This window comes from Sebastes umbrosus, chromosome 18 (genome assembly GCF_015220745.1).
Source record: "Sebastes umbrosus isolate fSebUmb1 chromosome 18, fSebUmb1.pri, whole genome shotgun sequence".
Lineage (NCBI taxonomy): Eukaryota > Metazoa > Chordata > Actinopteri > Perciformes > Sebastidae > Sebastes > Sebastes umbrosus.
The window spans coordinates 18,204,650-18,223,545 of NC_051286.1; the positions used below are offsets into that span (position 1 = coordinate 18,204,650).

Below are 18,896 nucleotides of genomic sequence, written 5' to 3' on the forward strand. Positions count from 1 at the left end.
CACACACCCAGTCTCACACTCCTCCTGTTTGAATACAAGTCTGCTGCTAGCCGGCTAACGTTACTACAGAGGCACACCGACCCAGGCATTCAGATAAAGATACAAAGGCTTACTTAACACACATATTTGTCAAAAGGATATGCATTCAAAGGATACTCTCTCACACCTCACAGCTCTTTATTTGAATAAAGGCAGCACATGCTGGCAGAGTAGCGGCTAGCTGCTGCTGCTAGCTGACGTCACTGGGACACTGCGCTGATAGCTCGCTAACTATATTAAAATGTCTTGTTTTAAGGTAAGTTTATAAATAAAATGCGCTGAAATACACTTCATTAAAACTTTATCTTCAACTGTCATAGCTTTCTTTCAATTACATTCTCGCACTCACCTTGTCTTTCTTGGTTTTATTCGGCATATTGTAGTAGAACCGTAGCCGCCCTTCGTGCTCCTCTCTCGGATCCTCCACAACCAGAAACCTTGACAACTCTCAGAGCAAGTAAACGGTTCAGCCCGTCCTCGCCTTGTGATTGGCTGCTGTCTTGTCAGCTGACTGCGACGTCATCAGAGTGACGCGCTGAGCACTGCGGGGCAGTGGGAGGGAGGAGCCCCCTGTCGGTGATAGGTAGGTATTACAACACATGAGACAGCAGGCTTCATTCATCATACTGGCATAAAACTTGTTACTCACTTGCTCTTAGCTATGTAAATTGTATTTTGTGAATGCCCAATCAGAAAAAAGTATGTAAAATATAGAAATTAGAACGGTCTGCAGGACAGATAATAATGCACACAGTGCACTTTCATAGACTAAGCAACTGGAGTTACCCTGCACTATACTCATTTTTAACAGTCTCTTCTGCACTATACTCACTTTTTTAATAGTCGTGTATCACAGCTGTTACCCTGCACTATATTCAGTTTTAACAGTTTTCTTCATCTCCTTGTATTTTTATATATGTGGTATATTTTTGTGTACTTTGTACTTTGCACTACTAACTTTTTCACTGCCTTTTTACTAACATGTTTTGCACCATGGAACTGTGATGCTGGAAACTTGAATTTCCCTCGGGATCAATAAAGTTACTATCTATCTATCTATCTATCTATCTATCTATTATTAAATTTGATTTAATTACTTCCATTTTTTTCAACAAAAATGCTCTCTGGTCCAGGCTTCTTATATGTTAATATAGGCTGGTTATCTCAGTCTTCTATCCCAAACTGAATACATTGGACTGTTGGACTGCACAAAACCAACAATTTGAATATGTCAACATTTTATAGATGATATTTTCTGTACATATTGTGACTTTCATATTAAGTGTGAGCGTGTTCTTAGTCCTTAACTGAATATCTCTCACAATTCTTCTAAAGTATGTTTACCTAATCTACTAACTTTACTGTGGCAATAAACTATTTCCCTTTTTCCCTAACTTCTATTTTCCTCTGGCTGGTAAACATCCTTATGCCACACAGTTTTCTAAAATATATATATATATATATATATATATATACACACATATATATATATATATATATACAAATTGGTGAAACCATAATGCTGGCATCCTTAGTCTCGTATTACTGCTATCTACTGGTATTTTACAGTCTCTTACAATGTCTACTTTTCCCCTGAATTGTATTAATCAATCCCAATTTACCCCCCCAAAAAATCCAATATTTATTTTTTTGTCTCTGCCAATAGGTTAATATGCCCCCGCCTCTGTAATAGGCCCTTTTCATTTAAGATATGTTGACGTGTCAGAGTAGGAAAAAGCACGGGTGTAAATAACCACATAAATTATGTCTGAATTCCTCAAGTGTGCATGCTGGCTCACTGTCTCACTGTCATGGCTGACTGGGGCACTGGAGTAGAGCAGAGCCATCATTAGTGTTATTAGTAACACCTGTGCTCTTCCTGCTGCTGTGACAAGCCAAAATGTCTGCTGCTGCTGCTGCTGTCCTATTAGGATGATGGAGTGGTCGACTGTGAGGCAATGTCCTTGAAAGAATCAATTCCTCCTCTTCAGGAGTTTCTTATTTTGATTCGGTTCCTTTTTTTTTGTGGCAAGATCCATGTCACAAAAGCTACAAAGAAAAATCAATGTCACTATGGCTACAGTCTGAAATAAATGATCATTATTGTGATATTAATCAATCACCGTTCATGTTCTTGAATATGCTTTTGCAACCCTGTCCTATGCTAGCCATATGTGGAGTCACCCCTGAGGTCATGCCCTATTTTACACCGCACTGCAAGTGTCCCCATCCTGGTCATTTTACCCAACGACTTGAGGACACACAATTTTTTGTATTTTGTTTTTCCCTTATTTTTATTTCTTCCACTAATTTTATTTCAGCACCTGATATCTGTTTATGTTATTAATTCAGACATTTTGCAATGTGACAGTAAGGGAGGTCGAGACTTAATGGCAACACATATCAGTTGCTGTGGAAGACAGCTCTGGCTACATCATATGTGAGTTATGTTCATACACACAATGCTAATTTCACTCATCTGTGGTTTAAATGATTGAACTGAATTTATACATATTTCATATGTCATTAGCTGTAACTTCCTGTACCTTTACAAATTGTTGTCTTCACAACAAAAAATCTGTAAGAATGAACAAAATATAACTTGTTAACATGGTAAACCTTTATTTATGGGTCCCACCCGTTTCAAATAACCGTACCAATTTTGATAATATTTACAGTTAAAGTAAGAACACACAAAGAACATTGGAATGTCAATAAATACAAAAAAAAAAAAAGCATTGATAAAACTCAAGTTACAAAAAGTGACAACTTAAAAAACAAGTCTCTAAAAAGGAATGAATCTGAGCTGCATATGGTCAATGTAAGGGGAAATAAAGGTTTTAAAGAATTTGGTCAAAAAGGGGGTTGAGGGGAGAGCCACTCCAGGCTCATTTACAACATTAAACTTTAAATTTTATGTAACACTACTTCTGAACGCTAACAAGGCAGCAGAAACCGGCCTAGTCCACCTCCTCCATCCTTGATGTGTCTTCATCGTCCCCTTCAAGAGGGGGCATGTCCTCAGTGGGAACAGAGATGGGTTCTTCTGGTGTCAGATCGTCTTCATCAATACCTAAAAAAAGGAAGTAGGAACATTATGAGTCAGGTTTATTTAAAATAATTTCACTAGAATAATTTATAGTTCATAAATGTGCAAGAACCATCGATACAAATGTCACGAAAGCTATATACATTGCGTCAATAAACACTGATGCTCACCAAGACCCAGCTTGATCATTCTGTAGATGCGATTGGAGTGGGTCTGGGGTTCATCCAAGGTAAATCCTGAAGAGAGCAGGGCCGTCTCAAAGAGCAGGATGACAAGGTCCTTCACAGACTTGTCATTCTTGTCAGCCTCTGCCTTCTGCCTCAGGGTCTCCACAATGGGGTGGTCGGGGTTGATCTCAAGGTGCTTTTTAGCAGCCATATAGCCCATGGTGGAGTTGTCCCTCAGAGCCTGGGCCTTCATGATCCTCTCCATGTTGGCCGTCCAGCCGTAAGTGCTGGTGACGATGCAGCAGGGGGAAGTGACCAGGCGGTTGGAGACTGTGACCTGTGGAGGTTAAACAACAATTAACACAATTTTCTGCCTTAATTGCACAACATTGGATAATATTAAGTTATACAACACCTCATGGGTTGTTTAATTTATTAATCTTCTCACCTTCTCCACCTTCTTCTCCAAGATATCCTTCATTATCTTGCACAAGCTCTCAAACTGCGTCTTCTTCTCCTCCTGCTTCTTCTTCTCGTCCTCATCCTCAGGCAGCTCCAGGCCCTCCTTGGTCACTGAAACCAGGTTTTTGCCCTCGAACTCTTTCAGCTGCTGGACACAGTACTCATCGATGGGCTCGGTCATGTAGATAACTTCAAGGCCGGCTTTGCGAAGGCGCTCCACGAAGGCAGAGTTAGCCACCTGGTCTTTGGTCTCACCTGAAATATATGTAACATCACATTCATTTACTCAGTTCATGTCATTTTTAATTCACATGAACGGTTTATGGGTGAAGAGCATCATCACCGGTGATGTAGTAGATGTGTTTCTGGTTGTCCTTCATACGCGTGACATAGTCCTTCAGGGAAACCACCTCGTCTCCAGAAGCTGAGGTGTAGTATCGCAGCAGCTCAGACAGCCTCTTTTTGTTTTGAGAATCCTCGTGGATTCCAAGCTGAAAGATGAATAAAATTAAATGTCAGTAAAGTGCAGTTGAAAACAAAGTTGCATCACAACTAGTGGTGTAATAAAATATGGAAAACAAATTAATATCGGGATATTATGTTTTGTGATACTGTATCAATTCTCAAAAACACAGTATACATTTTTAATTAATAGTTTACATGCAAAGATTAACACTTAGTATTTTATTTAGTTTGCAAAGAGATGCACCCTCTCAGTGTATGTGCCCTCTAAAAGTAGCGCTATGATGTTGGATGTTACAGTTACTGTGATAAATGCAGATCCCACTGTTCTGACTGCATAAAAAAGTAAACTTTTGGTGTGTTCTTTATATGACAGTTTTCCTAAAATTAGATAAAAAAAAAAGAAAAAAGAAATATATCACCTTGCTTACTGCATCACAATATATTGAATCGTAACCCCTGTATCATGATACGTATCTTATCGCCAGATTCTTGCCAATACGCAGCCCTAATCACAACAACTATATCAGTGTTAAACATGAAAAAACACTGATATTGGTTGCCGAGGTGTAACCATTGATAAACCAGAGTGCCTCCATTTAAACAGAAGATGGCAGTAAGGAGCACCAAACAAGACCCAAAGCAGCTTTTCATTAGGACAATATGGCCAAAGGATCAGACAGATGGCTCCTGTGTAAAAGGTCAGCGGAACAACCCGTAATCATTAACTACAGTTCCACAGATTCTTGTTAAGTTTTTTTCACTTCCAGAAAACATAAGAAATGAAAATTCAGATTACTATTTGGCAGGATTTGTGATGACAATATCAAAGTATCCAAGGATTTAGCACAAGGTGGCTGCCAAAACACACGCAGCTCGCGCGGTGCAAAGGTGAGGACACTAACCTTGATGTTCTTGGAGAACTGCTCGTAGTACTTTTTGTAGTTGTCATGGTCCTCGGCGAGCTCGGTGAAGAGTTCCAGGCACTTCTTGACGAGGTTCTTGCGGATGACTTTCAGGATCTTGCTCTGCTGCAGCATCTCTCTGGAGATGTTCAGGGGCAGATCCTCAGAGTCCACCACACCCTTGATGAAATCTAAGAGGATGGAAAAAGAGAACCTGATCAGCAATATATTAAAATGTATACGATGACATTTGTTATTTGAAATATATAATCTGATTTTTTGATTTATTAACTAATTGTATACGCTATTAATTTCCCATTTGGGTTAATACTCACTGAGGTACTCGGGGATGAGCTCATCGCAGTTGTCCATGATGAAGACCCTGCGCACGTACAGCTTGATGTTGTTCTTCTTCTTCTTGTTCTCAAAGAGGTCGAAGGGAGCGCGACGAGGCACAAAGAGCAGGGCGCGGAATTCCAGCTGACCCTCTACTGAAAAGTGCTGCAAGAAAGAAGGTTGACTAGATCAGTTTTCAAATTTGATCATATTACTTACATTAAAATATGTCCGATATGGACAAGACATCATTAAGAGACCTACCTTGACAGCCAGGTGGTCTTCCCAGTCGTTGGTAAGACTCTTGTAGAACTCTCCATACTCCTCATTAGTGATGTCGTCTGGGTTTCGGGTCCACAGAGGTTTGGTCTTGTTCAGCTCCTCCTGGTCAATGTACTTCTCCCTGATCTTCTTCTTCTTCTTCTTTTTGTCTGAACACTTGTGGTCGTGGTCGTGGTCGTGCTCCTCATCTGACCCGACGTCCTCGATCTCGGGCTTGTCCTCGTCCTTGTCTTCGTCTTCATCCTTGTCTTTCTCCTTCTCCTCCTCCTCCTCTGCCTCGTCGTCACTCACCTCCTTGTCGCGCTCTTTCTCGACCTGCATAAAAATAGAACTCAGTCACTGGTCATGGTTTTTGGGATTACTTTATTAACTGATTCATTCATTAAACAACTTAAATGAGTACTTACAAAGAGCGTGATGGGATAGCCAATGAACTGTGAGTGCTTTTTCACAATCTCTTTGACTCTTCGCTCCTCAATATACTCTATCTGGTCTTCTTTCAAGTGCAGGATCACCTTGGTACCACGCCCCATTGGCTCAGCTATGTGGGGAAAAGATGGGTCAATGAAAGTTACAGATAGGTACCCCTTTATCAATAGAACCAAATTGTTAAAGAGCAACAGCGTAATGGCCTTTATATTACTTACAGGTGTCCACTTTAACTGTGAATGAGCCTCCGGCAGAGGATTCCCAGGCGTACTGCTCGTCATCGTTGTGCTTGGTTATGACCGTGACCCTCTCAGCTACGAGGTAGGCAGAGTAGAAGCCCACGCCAAACTGACCGATCATGGAGATGTCGGCTCCAGCCTGCAGAGCCTCCATGAAAGCCTTGGTGCCGGACTTGGCTATTGTGCCCAGATTGTTGATCAGGTCGGCCTTGGTCATGCCGATGCCCGTGTCAATCAAGGTTAGGGTGCGCTCCTCTTTGTTGGGAATAACTTCGATTTTGAGCTCCTTGCCATCATCCAGCTTGGAGGGGTCAGTGAGACTCTCATAGCGAATTTTGTCCAGGGCCTGGAGGGGAGAAAAAGCCATTAATGAAAAGCTGACAGAAAAACTCCCGTTTAAATGATGGAGGATTTGTCAATTCTTTGATTATTAGCATATTACTATGTGTTACAGCCACTAGGGCTGACCCGAATGCTTCGAAGCTTCGACCGTTGCCATGGTAATCAACCTCCAAATCAGTATTCGAATGCTTTCTTGTTTTTTTTTTATTATAAGTATGTAATAATAATATATAACTCCCAAAATAGCCCATGAAATAAGTATAATACAAGAGTATTTATTATTCATATTCAACATTAATTATTATTTGTTAATTTCAGACGGATATGGCTGTTTTTTGTGTGTAGAGGTGTGTGTGTGTGTACAGTAGCGCAGCAGCAGCAGCACTGTCCCGAGTACGGAAACGGGGAAGATGGAGACAGACAGACAGAAGAACATGTCAGCCTGCTGATCCGCGCTGCACCAGCTTCGAAGCTTCGAATACACTCGAATATTTCTCACCGAAGCTGTGAAGCCCAAAAAATGGTATTCGGGAAAGCCCTAATAGCCACAGCTTATTACAATACTTAAACTTAAAACCACTTCAATAAACAAATTTTGACACAACATGAGATTAAAACAGCTTTAGCCTAATACTATGACAACAACTTACATCTGAGGAGTTGGAGATAAGCTCCCTAAGGAAGATCTCTTTGTTGGAATAGAAAGTGTTGATGATCAGGGACATCAGCTGAGCGATCTCAGCCTGGAATGCAAACGTCTCAACCTCCTCCTCCATTGGTTGGTCGTGTAATTCAGGCATCTAAACAGAGGGGACACATGAATATTTTTAGATGATATATGTATATATCATGGATAACACATGCACACACACACAAAATGAATTGTATGTCCTATAAACTGGCACCATTTGTCTCCCTAAAGCACAGTGCACAAAAGCCTACACAATTATCTTAATTAGATTAGCAAACTGGATGCATTGCCACAAGGTGTAATGTCAGACACTTTTATATTTTTACTTACTCCTATCTATTTTTTTGCAGTTATCCAGGCATGTTACGGACATGTGTGCAGGTTTGTTTGCCTGAGGATCCGCTGCAGCACAGTGAGTCACTACGCTGTCACACCTACACCAAGCACTGCCAATCCCCCTCGGGTTAGTTACATCTTACAATAATAGAGTCAACACTATTTATTACATGACAATTATGTTTATGAGTATCCATCAATATTGTCCATCACCTGTCAGTGCCATTCATTTTAACGTGTAATTTAGTTTAATGAAAAGGTGAAACACTGGCTGAAACTAAACCAAGCCTGTGGTCACTGATTTCCGATTGGGAACATACTTATGTAAATTGGTTGTAATGTATGGTGTTGTATTATGTGAGTTTATGTATGATGTGGTATTATGGATTTTAATATTTTTTCTAAAAAGTCTAACCAGGGACAAAGTCTGCAAATTAGCAACGGCTAGAAGTCCTATATACATTACATCGGTTGCACTTTAATAGAGTGTAAAAATGCCTACATGTATTGTCCCTGTCAAATAAATTAATAAATAAATGATCAAAAAACACTGACTTAAGTAATCCGAAATAACAGTGAGGTATGCATCAGTATGATAAGCATGTATCGATGGTGCAGGCAGGTGGTGTAACAGACTGTCCAGCTCTGCTCAGTGCCCCACCTGCCTTTAATCCATCTTTAGCAAATGAGACCAGATCCAACTGCTTCTGTCTTTACACAAGTTACATAATATACATTTTATTTCTGCAAATATAATAAAAACTGGAAATTGTAGAAAGTTAATTGTACTCAGCAGATTTTTAAAATTATCATTATGGTTTATTGTTATTGTTTTGTTTTTTTGGGTCAGAGGTTCTCCCTTCTACTTCTCCCTGTCCTGGTATCTATGTGTGTGAATGAAACTCCTGGGTAGGTCGGTGGGATGAGGACTGGGAAGGGACCAAGAACTGGTGTAGAGGGTAGTTGTAGTGGGTTGAAGTGGGGTTTCTGAATGATAACCAAACACACCACTGTTAACACTACTGCCAACTATCCATCTTAGTAATATCTGTACGGAAAAAAAAGAGATTTGACATAAAAACTGAATTATTCATTCATTCTCACTGTGCAATATCATTTTCCACTTGTGCAATTTTGTTAATACTCTGTTTATTGTCAATACTGTATATACTGCTCCTATTTTTACACTTCCTTCTATTTAAATGGTTCATATTTTGTTACACTTTGTTTCTCTTTTTTTACTGTGTTAGTTGATGCATCTTGTTTTTTGCACTATCCCCTTTGCTGCTGTACACTGCAAATGTCCCCACTGCGGGACTAATAAAGGAATATCTTATCTTATCTTATCTTACTGCAAATTGATTGATAGGCTTGATTATTGGTTGATCAGAGAGAGAGGAGCGCGTGGCTAAAGGATTACATATCAGTAAAACAGTAAGACTCCACCTACCGGTTTACCGGGTGAATTGCACCTTTCTAGAAGGTACCAAGATGCAAACAGGACTCTCTAGCAGTTTCCATAAGAATGGAAAGCTCCTCCTCTTAAACCATCTGCAAAGGTAACAGTACTTGTGGATGGAATGATCTCCTCTGTACTTCACTGAGTTTGCAATGTTAAAATCTCAGCTCAGGAGATCTGATTTAATTGCATTAAATTCTGCCTCCTGCTTATCATAAGTCCTGCCTAACAAGTGCACCACATCATGTGGTCCATGTGGCTGCTGCTGTCAGCCACCTTTGAGGGATGCAAAGGTAATAAATGTGGGCGGGATGGTTGTCAAGATAATGTTGGAAAAAAGTTACAAATCTCCATGTAAAAAATATAAAAGCAAATCACAGATTATAGTATTGTCATAAGCTGATTATAACACCATGTACATGAACTACATTGACTCATAGTCATCACCATATTTTGCATCCAAGGCATGTCATTTTAACATTATTGTCGATGGAAAACGGTTAATCATTAAATTATCATTAAATAAAACATGTCATTCATTTACCTTGGTCCTCCGTGTAGTGAAACCTCTCCGGTGTGAGCTGTGTGGAGGTGGTAGCAGTCGTAGACACTAGTAGAGAGATACAGTGTGTAGATGCTGCTGACAGACAGGTCAGCTGTGTGCAGCTTTTCTATCCTCTCCGAGTGTTCGAGAATATCCCGACCTGAAGCTTCCAGAACCATCTGGAAGCTTCCTCGCTTACAGCTCCGGTGGTGGCCGCTGACAGGCCCAGTGGGCTGTCAATCATGACGTGTGCACACAACTCTGTCCATATTTGGGTGGAGGAGGCGGGACTAAAAGGAGAGGATTGAGGGCGGGCGGAAGTAGGAGTACTAGGATGAACCATGAGGTGTTCACTGAAAATTCCAGAACATCTATTAAAATAAAAGTTGATGACGAGAGTTACTTGTATTATGTCAGTTCATGTCACAGCCTAATACAAGTTTTATTTACTTTGAATGTAAAGTTATTTTGCACTAACCATATAATGGTTGTCCGTGTTTGCAATTAGGTACATTCCTGGAATGTAATTTGCAATGTGTAATACTCTTTGCACTTTATTCTATTTATTCCTTTTATTTTTTTTATCTCGTCTTGTTTTTATTCTTGTATTTATTGTTTTTATTGCAAATATTTTTATTCTTGTACTTTTATTGATCTGCACCTCCCCATATGCCACCTACTGTGTTCCCTCTGTCATCGATGATTGTGCAGTATGAATGTGTATATGTCTCGGTGGACTGAAGAAACTGAATTGCCTTTCGGGGATAAATAAATCTGTATCTGTATCTGTATCTGTATCTAAGAGACAACCACAACAACACATAATATATGTAACTCACACTTTTATTTACTCCTCTACTTCATGTTTTTTTTATTTATTTTTATTTTTTTATTTATTTTACATTTATCCTTAATATTATAAGATATTGCAATATATTGTTATTAATTGTTTTTTATTTGTTTGTTTGTTTTATTGACACAACAAATATTAATTACTTCTTTATTGTTTTCTTCCATTTACATGCATGTTCTTTTAAAATATCTATATATTGTAATTTGCTTAATGAATTGTATGTATGTATATATATGTTTTTGTTTTTATTCTGTTCTTTTTTTCTTTTTTCTTTATTATTGAATTGACACTTTGGCAATATTGTTCACATTGAATTGAATTGAAATATGGATATCCCTTTTCAACTAAACAAATTAATGAAATTCAGCATGCAGTAGATTCAGTAAGCGACATTGCAGGTCTTATTTCTTAATATTTTTTATTACAAATTTGAATGCATTTCATAAAAAATGTTACAAAAAAGAGACATAAGTCAAATTCCCAGTGACTTTATATCACTCTTAATGATTGTCAGTAGTTTTATAGAAGCAGCTGATAACAATGTAGACTAAGCCACATTGTGGCCTACATTAATTCCATTTATTAACTTGTATTGACTAGTTAATACTGTTTAAGAGATGAGAGTTGTGTGAAATGAGTGAGATGTCTATTTGAAGAAGCAATATAATTACAAAAATAATAATTAACAAAGCAGGGAAAGAGTCTCCTGAAGTATTTTAGTCAACTTCCTCCATTCTTGATGTGTCATCATCTCCTTCCAAGACTGGCATATCCTCATCAGCTGGCTGAATGATATCCTCAACTGCAGAGTCATCGTCATCAATGCCTGTGAATGAGAATGCATAAAATTAGCAACCAAAGCCACTTATGAACGTAGGCCTATGATAAACAGACTAATTCCTGTAATGTCAGTTGTGAAGTAGAAAAAAAAAAACGTACCAAGACCCAGCTTGATCATTCTGTAGATGCGGTTGGCATGTGTCTGAGGGTCCTCCAGTGTGAATCCTGAAGACAGCAGGGCAGTCTCGAACAGGAGGATGACAAGGTCCTTCACGGCCTTATCGTTCTTGTCGGCCTCTGCCTTCTCCCTCAAGGTCTCGACGATTGGATGCAGGGGGTTGATCTCAAGGTGCTTCTTAGCTGTCATGTAGCCCATGGTGGAGTTATCTCTCAGGGCCTGAGACTTCATGATCCTCTCCATGTTGGCCGTCCAGCCGTAGGTGCTGGTGACGATGCAGCAGGGGGAGGAGACCAGGCGGTTGGAGGTTGTGACCTGGCAATAATGAAATGTTGCATTATTGTCATGATCAAATAAAATTGGCTATACTATATTAGCATAATTGACAATGAATTGCATTGGAACATTAGATTCTGCCATTTCCTTTACCTTTTCAATCTTCTTGTCGAGGATGTCCTTCATGATCTTGCAAAGGTTTTCAAACTTATTTTTGAGCTCCTCCTGCTTCTTCAGGTCATCCTCATCCTCGGGCAGCTCCAGGCCTTCCTTGGTCACTGAAACCAGGTTCTTGCCATCGTACTCCTTCAGCTGCTGGACACAGTACTCATCGATGGGCTCGATCATGTAGATAACTTCAAGGCCGGCTTTGCGAAGGCGCTCCACGAAGGCAGAGTTAGCCACCTGGTCTTTGGTCTCACCTGTGAAAGTTCATGTAAATTCATTGAATCAAATTGAAACCACTTTTGGGAAAACTTTGAAGCAAAATCATAAAAACAAAAAGAAGCGAGTTGAAAAGCTAACCTGTGATGTAGTAGATGTGTTTCTGGTTGTCCTTCATGCGTGAAACATATTCTTTCAGAGAAACCACCTCGTCTCCAGAAGCTGAGGTGTAGTAGCGCAGCAGCTCAGACAGCTTCTTCCTGTTCTGGGAGTCTTCATGGATACCAAGCTAAATGGGAAATGATGTGTTACTAATATTCAACATTAAACATGTGAAATTCAGCGAAAAAAACATAAATTCAGATGGATCCACCAACCTTGATGTTCTTGGCGAACTGCTCGTAGTACTTTTTGTAGTTGTCATGGTCGTCGGCGAGCTCGCCGAAGAGTTCCAGGCACTTCTTGACGAGGTTCTTGCGGATGACTTTCAGGATCTTGCTCTGCTGCAGCATCTCTCTGGAGATGTTCAGGGGCAGATCCTCAGAGTCCACCACACCCTTGACGAAATCTGAATAGAGAAGATAAAGACGGCTTAGCCTTCCAATGCAACTAACACAATAATTGTACAACTTATGAGAGATAGAATGCATACTTTTAAAGCCATTAATATCTTCGAAAGATCAGACTGTATGTGAACGATTAGTAATATATGTTACTCACTGAGGTACTCGGGGATGAGCTCATCGCAGTTGTCCATGATGAAGACCCTGCGCACGTACAGCTTGATGTTGTTCTTCTTCTTCTTGTTCTCAAAGAGGTCAAATGCAGCCCTTCTGGGTATGAAGAGCAAGGCACGGAACTCCAGCTGACCCTCCACTGAGAAATGCTGCAAGAGACAAGAATGAAGTATGAATTTATTAGCTTGAAAAACATCACATTAAACGATCAATTTTCAAAAAGAGGTAGCACTTTTTGGCATGTTTATCACCAGTAGACTCGTCTTACCTTGACGGCAAGGTGGTCCTCCCAGTCGTTGGTGAGACTCTTGTAGAACTCTCCATACTCTTCATTGGTGATGTCATCGGGGTTACGGGTCCAGATTGGCTTGGTCTTGTTCAGCTCCTGGGCATCGATGTACTTCTCCTTGACCTTCTTCTTCCTCTTGTTCTTGCTTTCCTTTGTGTCCTCGTCCTCATCAGAGCCCACGTCCTCAATCTTAGGTTTGTCCTGGTTCTCGGCTTCTGGTTTCTCACCTTCCTCTTCCTTTTCTCCCTCGTGAAGGTCCACTTCCTTCTCTCTCGTCTTCTCCACCTGAAATATATGGAAAGAGCGGTGGTTTAGGAATTATGTTTAAGCATTTCAATATCATTGGTTGTCATTAGGTCTGCTAATGGAACTTACATAAAGGGTAATCGGATAGCCAATGAACTGTGAGTGCTTCTTCACAACTTCCTTGACGCGCTTCTCCTCACAGTATTCTGTCTGATCGTCTTTGAGGTGGAGGATCACTTTTGTGCCTCTGCCAATGGGCTCTCCTAAAAAACATCAATGATGAGAGCAGAGCTCAGGTTATGAGCCAAATTGTATTCATCATGCAGCAAATTATTGAATATTATACCACTGAGGGAACTTACCGGAGTCAACCTTGACTGTGAATGAGCCTCCAGCTGAAGACTCCCAGATGTACTGCTCATCATCGTTGTGCTTGGTTATGACTGTCACCTTCTCAGCCACGAGGTAGGCAGAGTAGAAACCCACGCCAAACTGACCGATCATGGAGATGTCAGCTCCAGCCTGCAGAGCCTCCATGAAAGCCTTGGTGCCGGACTTGGCGATCGTGCCCAGATTGTTGATCAGGTCAGCCTTGGTCATGCCGATTCCCGTGTCCACCAGGGTCAGGGTGCGGGCGAGCAGGTCGGGCGTGATTTCGATCTTCAGGTCCTTGCAGGACTCGATTCTGCTGGGGTCTGTCAAGCTTTCATATCTGATCTTGTCCAAGGCCTGTGCGGAAGGGTTGAGCTTGTTAAAATAGCAATGTTTGCATACATGCGAGGGCTGTTTACATTTGAGGAACATATACTGTATGATACAATGCTGAGTTTGCTTACATCTGAGGAGTTGGAGATGAGCTCTCTAAGGAAGATCTCTTTGTTTGAGTAGAAGGTGTTGATGATGAGGGACATAAGCTGAGCGATCTCAGCCTGGAAGGCAAAGGTCTCCACGTCGTCCTCCATAACGTTTCCAGCGGCAGGCATCTGAAGGAAAGCACATAATATTATATTTAGGTCTGTCAATTGATTAAAATAGTTAATCGCGATTAATCAGATATGAATCGCACATGATTTATCTGTTCAAAATGTACCCTTAAAGGGAGATTTGTCAAGTATTTAATACTCTTATCAACATGGGAGTGGACAAATATGCTGCTTTATGCAAATGTATGTATATATTTGTTATTGGAAATCAATTGACAACACTAAACAATGACAGATATTGTCCAGAAACCCTCACAGGTACTGCATTTAGCATAAAAAATATGCTCAAATCATAACATGGCAAACTCAAGCCCAACAGGCAACAACAGTCAGTGTGCTGACTTGACTGTGACTTGCCCCAAACTGCATGTGATTATCATAAAGTGGGCATGTCTGTAAAGGGGAGACTCGTGGGTACCCATAGAACCCATTTTCATTCACACATCTTGAGGTCAGAGGTCAAGGGACCCCTTTGAAAATGGCCATGCCAGTTCTTCAAAATTTAAGATACCAATGGATTCCTTAGGTTTTTCTAGTTTCATATGATACCAGTATCTTCAATAGCTTTAAAAATGAGCCCGCTGCAACCTAAAAAAAGTTGTGTTAATGCGTTAAAGAAATTAGTGGCATTACTATCGTGTTAACTTTGACAGCCCTAATTATATTATATTATATTATACTGGATTCATAGTTATGCTTATTTGCTCTAAAATAAAAGTTAGATATCTGGAAATAATTTCCAGCTGTTACATTTGAAATCTCTTCCTCCCTCTTGTTAAAGGCAGCCTCATGGCATGAGGGGGTTAGCTGCTGCGGATGGCAGACGAACACATGTTCCTTCTGTCAATCAAAGACTTGCCATTTGCTAAATGGGTGGAGCTCGGATGCTTCCCCCATCCCCCAAATGCTTCACCATGTGTCATCCAACACCTTTAAGTTAAAGGAAGGAATAGCAGCTAGAAATTCAAAAATGGTAGAAAAACTACATCTGGTTTTCAACTGTAGAGCAGATCTATTATTGTTTTTCACACAAGTGAGGCAATTGTATTCAGAACCAAAAAAATAGCCTCGTAGGAACATTTCTTCAGTTCCTCATATTCATGATTAAAATAGAAAAGTTGGTATCTATGTGATTCCATTGCAGTCAAACACTGCCCCAACTACTGTTGTATATTTTTTTCTGCATCAAGATGTGAAACTGTATCTGCTCTTTGTGTGGACCGGTTTTCCTGCTCCTCCGCCATTGCGTTCACACTCAGGGTCACCCTGCTTTGCCATGTGTTCCGTGCACGTTACAGTCTCAATTTGATGCTAATGGTAAAGGAGCTATTCTGCCACACTACAAATAACTGACTTTATATTTTATTGTATTTTAGAACTTTATATTTGTGCAATTTTTATGTATGTATTCTAATTTGCAGCAAGTATTCTTACTGTTCTGCATGTGCTCCTACCATTTAAGCAACCAATGCAAAAAAAACCCAACTTTGATTTTAGGAGTTCCAGTCTTACCTTGAATAGAAACTTTTCCTACAGTTGCTTCTTGATGATAGTCGTCAAATGTATCACTGAGCTTCTCTTCTCGATGAGCTCCAAGCGTGTGTTTCTCTGCTCCTCCCGTGTGCAGTAAGTCTCACTTGCTGTGTTGAAGTGACTCTATGCAGACCCCCACGACATGCCGGTGTCTTTTTATACTTCAGGGGTGGTTTCTCGAAGCTCCCATTCAGAAGCTTCCAGAAGATACGTTCACTACATTGAGGAGGGGGTGTTGTGGAAAGGCCGGGAAGGGGGGGTGGCGAGTGAGACACCAGAGCCCTAAAAGTTTATGTGCCCTTGTAGGGCCGCAGAGTCACAAGGAGTGCCTGTCACTCACAATGAGAGCTTTCCTGATAGCTTGTCTAGCTGTTAGGCCCCATACCCCCCTGTAAAGCGTCACAGCTGTGCAGTGCTTTGCTATCAGCTGCTGTCGAGGTGCCACACACACACACACACACACACACACACACACACATACACACACACACACACACACACACACACATACACACTTACCATAAGGCTTCCTATAGACAGCAGGCCCATTTCTTTTTTTGGCGTGCAAGATTGGGGTGAATCTCAAAGATTTCACAGAGAAGCTGAGATACACATTAAAATACATTTCTCCTGAGGTTCTTTGGCTGTATATGACTTTAAAACATAATATCAATAAACTTTAATATAGCTGTTTTAGCACGAGGTCCACCAACTGGAAAATGTCCAGAGCTTTCACTTGCATCTAGTGGTCTTCTTCACCAACTGGACTTTGGAAACAGAATCAGCCACCTTAACATGAAGATGAGTTTATTGGCCACAATCGTAAAATTCAATTTGTTGGGATAATTAGCAGGCCCTGGTCCGACAACCAAAGACCACATTAAGGGTATTTGACATTCAAAAGTTCAGTAATGTAGGCCCTGCCCTGCCGTAGGGCTTTGACATGTGTACCTTGTGGCTGATTAAAATAATTTAGAAATGTATTGTAAAATGTACTGTGTTTTTTTAAGTTTTTCCTTATCCGATGAGAGGGTCATACTGTAAAGGACAGAGGGTGTCGTATCCTGTATAGATTGTAAAGCCCCCTGAGGTAAATTTATGATGTGTGATATTGGGCTATACAAATAAAATTGACTCGACTACTGTGAGCAACTATAATGAATGACATTCAATGTCATGATTTGATGTTTTAGCACTATTCTCAGTTGAAGGAAACATGACGAATAGTTTCATAATATGGTTGTTAAAATGAAACATGAGTCAAAACTAAGTTCTTGCTCAGGTGATACCCAGGGAATGCTACACAGGGAATAGTAATTAGACATAATTACGATTAGCAAATTGGCAAAACAGTATGTTGGTGAGAGCTATCAGAGCCACAAGAAAAAGGGAGAAGGTGCAGGCTTACTAGTGTACTGTAATTCATCTGATCTTAACCCCCAACATTTACATTATACCATAAACAACTCACACACTGGGTTTTCAAATGTGGGACTATACACAGTAAATACAACCATGTATAAGCCTAGAATTCTCTGGTCCAGTGTGGGTGTTAGTGACTTCAGCTGACCAGAGGATGGCAGTGTATTACATTTGCTACAGATCTGTTATATAATCGAAATGTTTCCACACTACTAGAAGCTGACTATTCATGTAACTGAGAAACATGGAGAACTGTTGCAATCAGTGTAACATGATATTTTCTGAAGGAGAGAGCCAGATTCCTCAAAGGTTAAATAGCTAGAATAAGATGGTGAGACCGTGCATGTGTGAATTGAGCAATGATACAGAGAGGGATGTTCCTGGAATATAGAAGTGGATGGTGGCGGTATATATCCTGGGATATCCATGATCGGATATACTTACTTTAATAATTTGATTACAGCAAAGTCCATTAGTTTCAATCTCAGTCTGAGAACTTTATATCTTCTGTGGCCACATGTATTTCTTAATTTTTAGCTGTAGTCCACTAAACTAGTGTTTTTCTGTATTTTGTTCATACAAATTGATGGCTATTTATTACAGCTTCTTCCCTGAGTAAAGAGAAATAGCCTACACAATTTCAGTGAATCTAAACATATGCAACAAAAATGTTGCTTGCCTTATACTTATAATAAGATAAGGTGAACCTTTATTAATCTCCGGGGGGGGGAATTCAGGTGTCAAAGCAGCAAAGCGCAGATACAGAGGTCAGATGTACAAAAAGATTATAAAACAATAAATAGAAATACAGAATATGCATAGTGAATGAACATAGTGAATGGACATAGCATGTACTGTCCATCAATAAAAAAATGTAGTGTACATTAAATAGATGTAATATGTGCAGTCTATAAATGGTAAATGGGATGTAGTGTGTAATGGCAATTTTCATATCTGCAGTTTAACACTGTACCTTTAGACAATCTCAGGGCCTCACATGTTCAACTTCGTCACCATAGGACAGTGACCTGACATTTTAGTTCTCTGTAACTGCAAACAACAGATTGCTGAAATACTTGTTATGTCTTGTGATGCTCTGTTGTCTGCTGTGTGCTGACGCATTGACACACTTTCTATCCTTCTCTTCTTTTCTTCTTTGCACTTATCTTCATGTTATGCTTTAAATGTATAAATACTGGCTACTCTTTGTATTCGGGGCTCACTTGCCACAGTCCACAACAGGTGGCTGTGCTCGTGAGTCCATCTGCAGATGTTTCAGTTATTAATGTATGCCTTTTTATTAAATTCACTGAAAGACAAGTTGTTACGTTGGTTTGTGTCTTGTTTTAACAGAAACTGCCACCACATAGTGTAAAGTAAGTTTAAAGTTTAAAGTGCACCAGTGGTTAGGAGAGGTGGTTGCAGATAGATGCAGATAGTCCAGATAGTCCAGATAGTCCAGATAGTGCAGTT

General features: G+C 40.2%; 3 protein-coding genes across 4 annotated transcripts in view; all 3 read right to left on the reverse strand.

Moving 5' to 3' along the window:
* ppp2r5cb (protein phosphatase 2, regulatory subunit B', gamma b) overlaps nt 1–542 on the reverse strand; it is a 33,213-nt gene extending 32,671 nt beyond the window's left edge. For both annotated transcript variants that reach the window (XM_037750622.1, XM_037750621.1), the window contains exon 1: nt 389–542. In XM_037750622.1, the coding sequence (XP_037606550.1) occupies nt 389–415 (27 nt within the window). In that variant the 5' untranslated portion in view covers nt 416–542. The remainder of the gene's footprint in view (nt 1–388) is intronic.
* Nucleotides 543–2,637: 2,095 nt separating this feature from the next.
* hsp90aa1.2 (heat shock protein 90, alpha (cytosolic), class A member 1, tandem duplicate 2) lies at nt 2,638–9,927 on the reverse strand. The gene is made up of 11 exons (XM_037751036.1): nt 9,743–9,927; nt 7,363–7,512; nt 6,350–6,716; nt 6,110–6,243; nt 5,685–6,017; nt 5,420–5,585; nt 5,085–5,275; nt 4,061–4,208; nt 3,704–3,972; nt 3,259–3,592; nt 2,638–3,112 (listed from the first exon to the last, which is right to left on the reverse strand). The coding sequence occupies exons 2-11, from the start codon at nt 7,510–7,512 to the stop codon at nt 3,000–3,002; spliced, it is 2,205 nt and encodes a 734-aa protein (XP_037606964.1). The 5' UTR covers nt 9,743–9,927; the 3' UTR covers nt 2,638–2,999.
* A 1,067-nt stretch (nt 9,928–10,994) lies between these two features.
* Nucleotides 10,995–16,139, reverse strand: hsp90aa1.1 (heat shock protein 90, alpha (cytosolic), class A member 1, tandem duplicate 1). The gene is made up of 11 exons (XM_037750998.1): nt 15,981–16,139; nt 14,322–14,468; nt 13,848–14,214; nt 13,615–13,748; nt 13,219–13,524; nt 12,934–13,099; nt 12,591–12,781; nt 12,355–12,502; nt 11,983–12,251; nt 11,535–11,868; nt 10,995–11,421 (listed from the first exon to the last, which is right to left on the reverse strand). Exons 2-11 carry the CDS (start codon nt 14,466–14,468, stop codon nt 11,312–11,314), a joined length of 2,172 nt encoding a protein of 723 aa, XP_037606926.1. The 5' UTR covers nt 15,981–16,139; the 3' UTR covers nt 10,995–11,311.
* Between the last annotated feature and the right edge of the window lie 2,757 nt (nt 16,140–18,896).

What these genes read in the sequence shown, in the direction of transcription:
- hsp90aa1.2 (XM_037751036.1), bottom strand. Translation starts at nt 7,512, where the DNA reads ATGCCTGAATTACACGACCAACCAATGGAGGAGGAGGTTGAGACGTTT. An exon ending in GCTCATCCCCGAGTACCTCA is followed by an intron (nt 5,276 to 5,419) that starts GTGAGTATTAAC and finishes CCATCCTCTTAG; the next exon opens with ATTTCATCAAGGGTGTGGTG. An exon ending in TGGAGAAGAAGGTGGAGAAG is followed by an intron (nt 3,593 to 3,703) that starts GTGAGAAGATTA and finishes TAACCTCCACAG; the next exon opens with GTCACAGTCTCCAACCGCCT.
- hsp90aa1.1 (XM_037750998.1), bottom strand. Translation starts at nt 14,468, where the DNA reads ATGCCTGCCGCTGGAAACGTTATGGAGGACGACGTGGAGACCTTTGCC. An exon ending in CACAGTCAAGGTTGACTCCG is followed by an intron (nt 13,749 to 13,847) that starts GTAAGTTCCCTC and finishes GATGTTTTTTAG; the next exon opens with GAGAGCCCATTGGCAGAGGC. An exon ending in TCGACAAGAAGATTGAAAAG is followed by an intron (nt 11,869 to 11,982) that starts GTAAAGGAAATG and finishes CATTATTGCCAG; the next exon opens with GTCACAACCTCCAACCGCCT.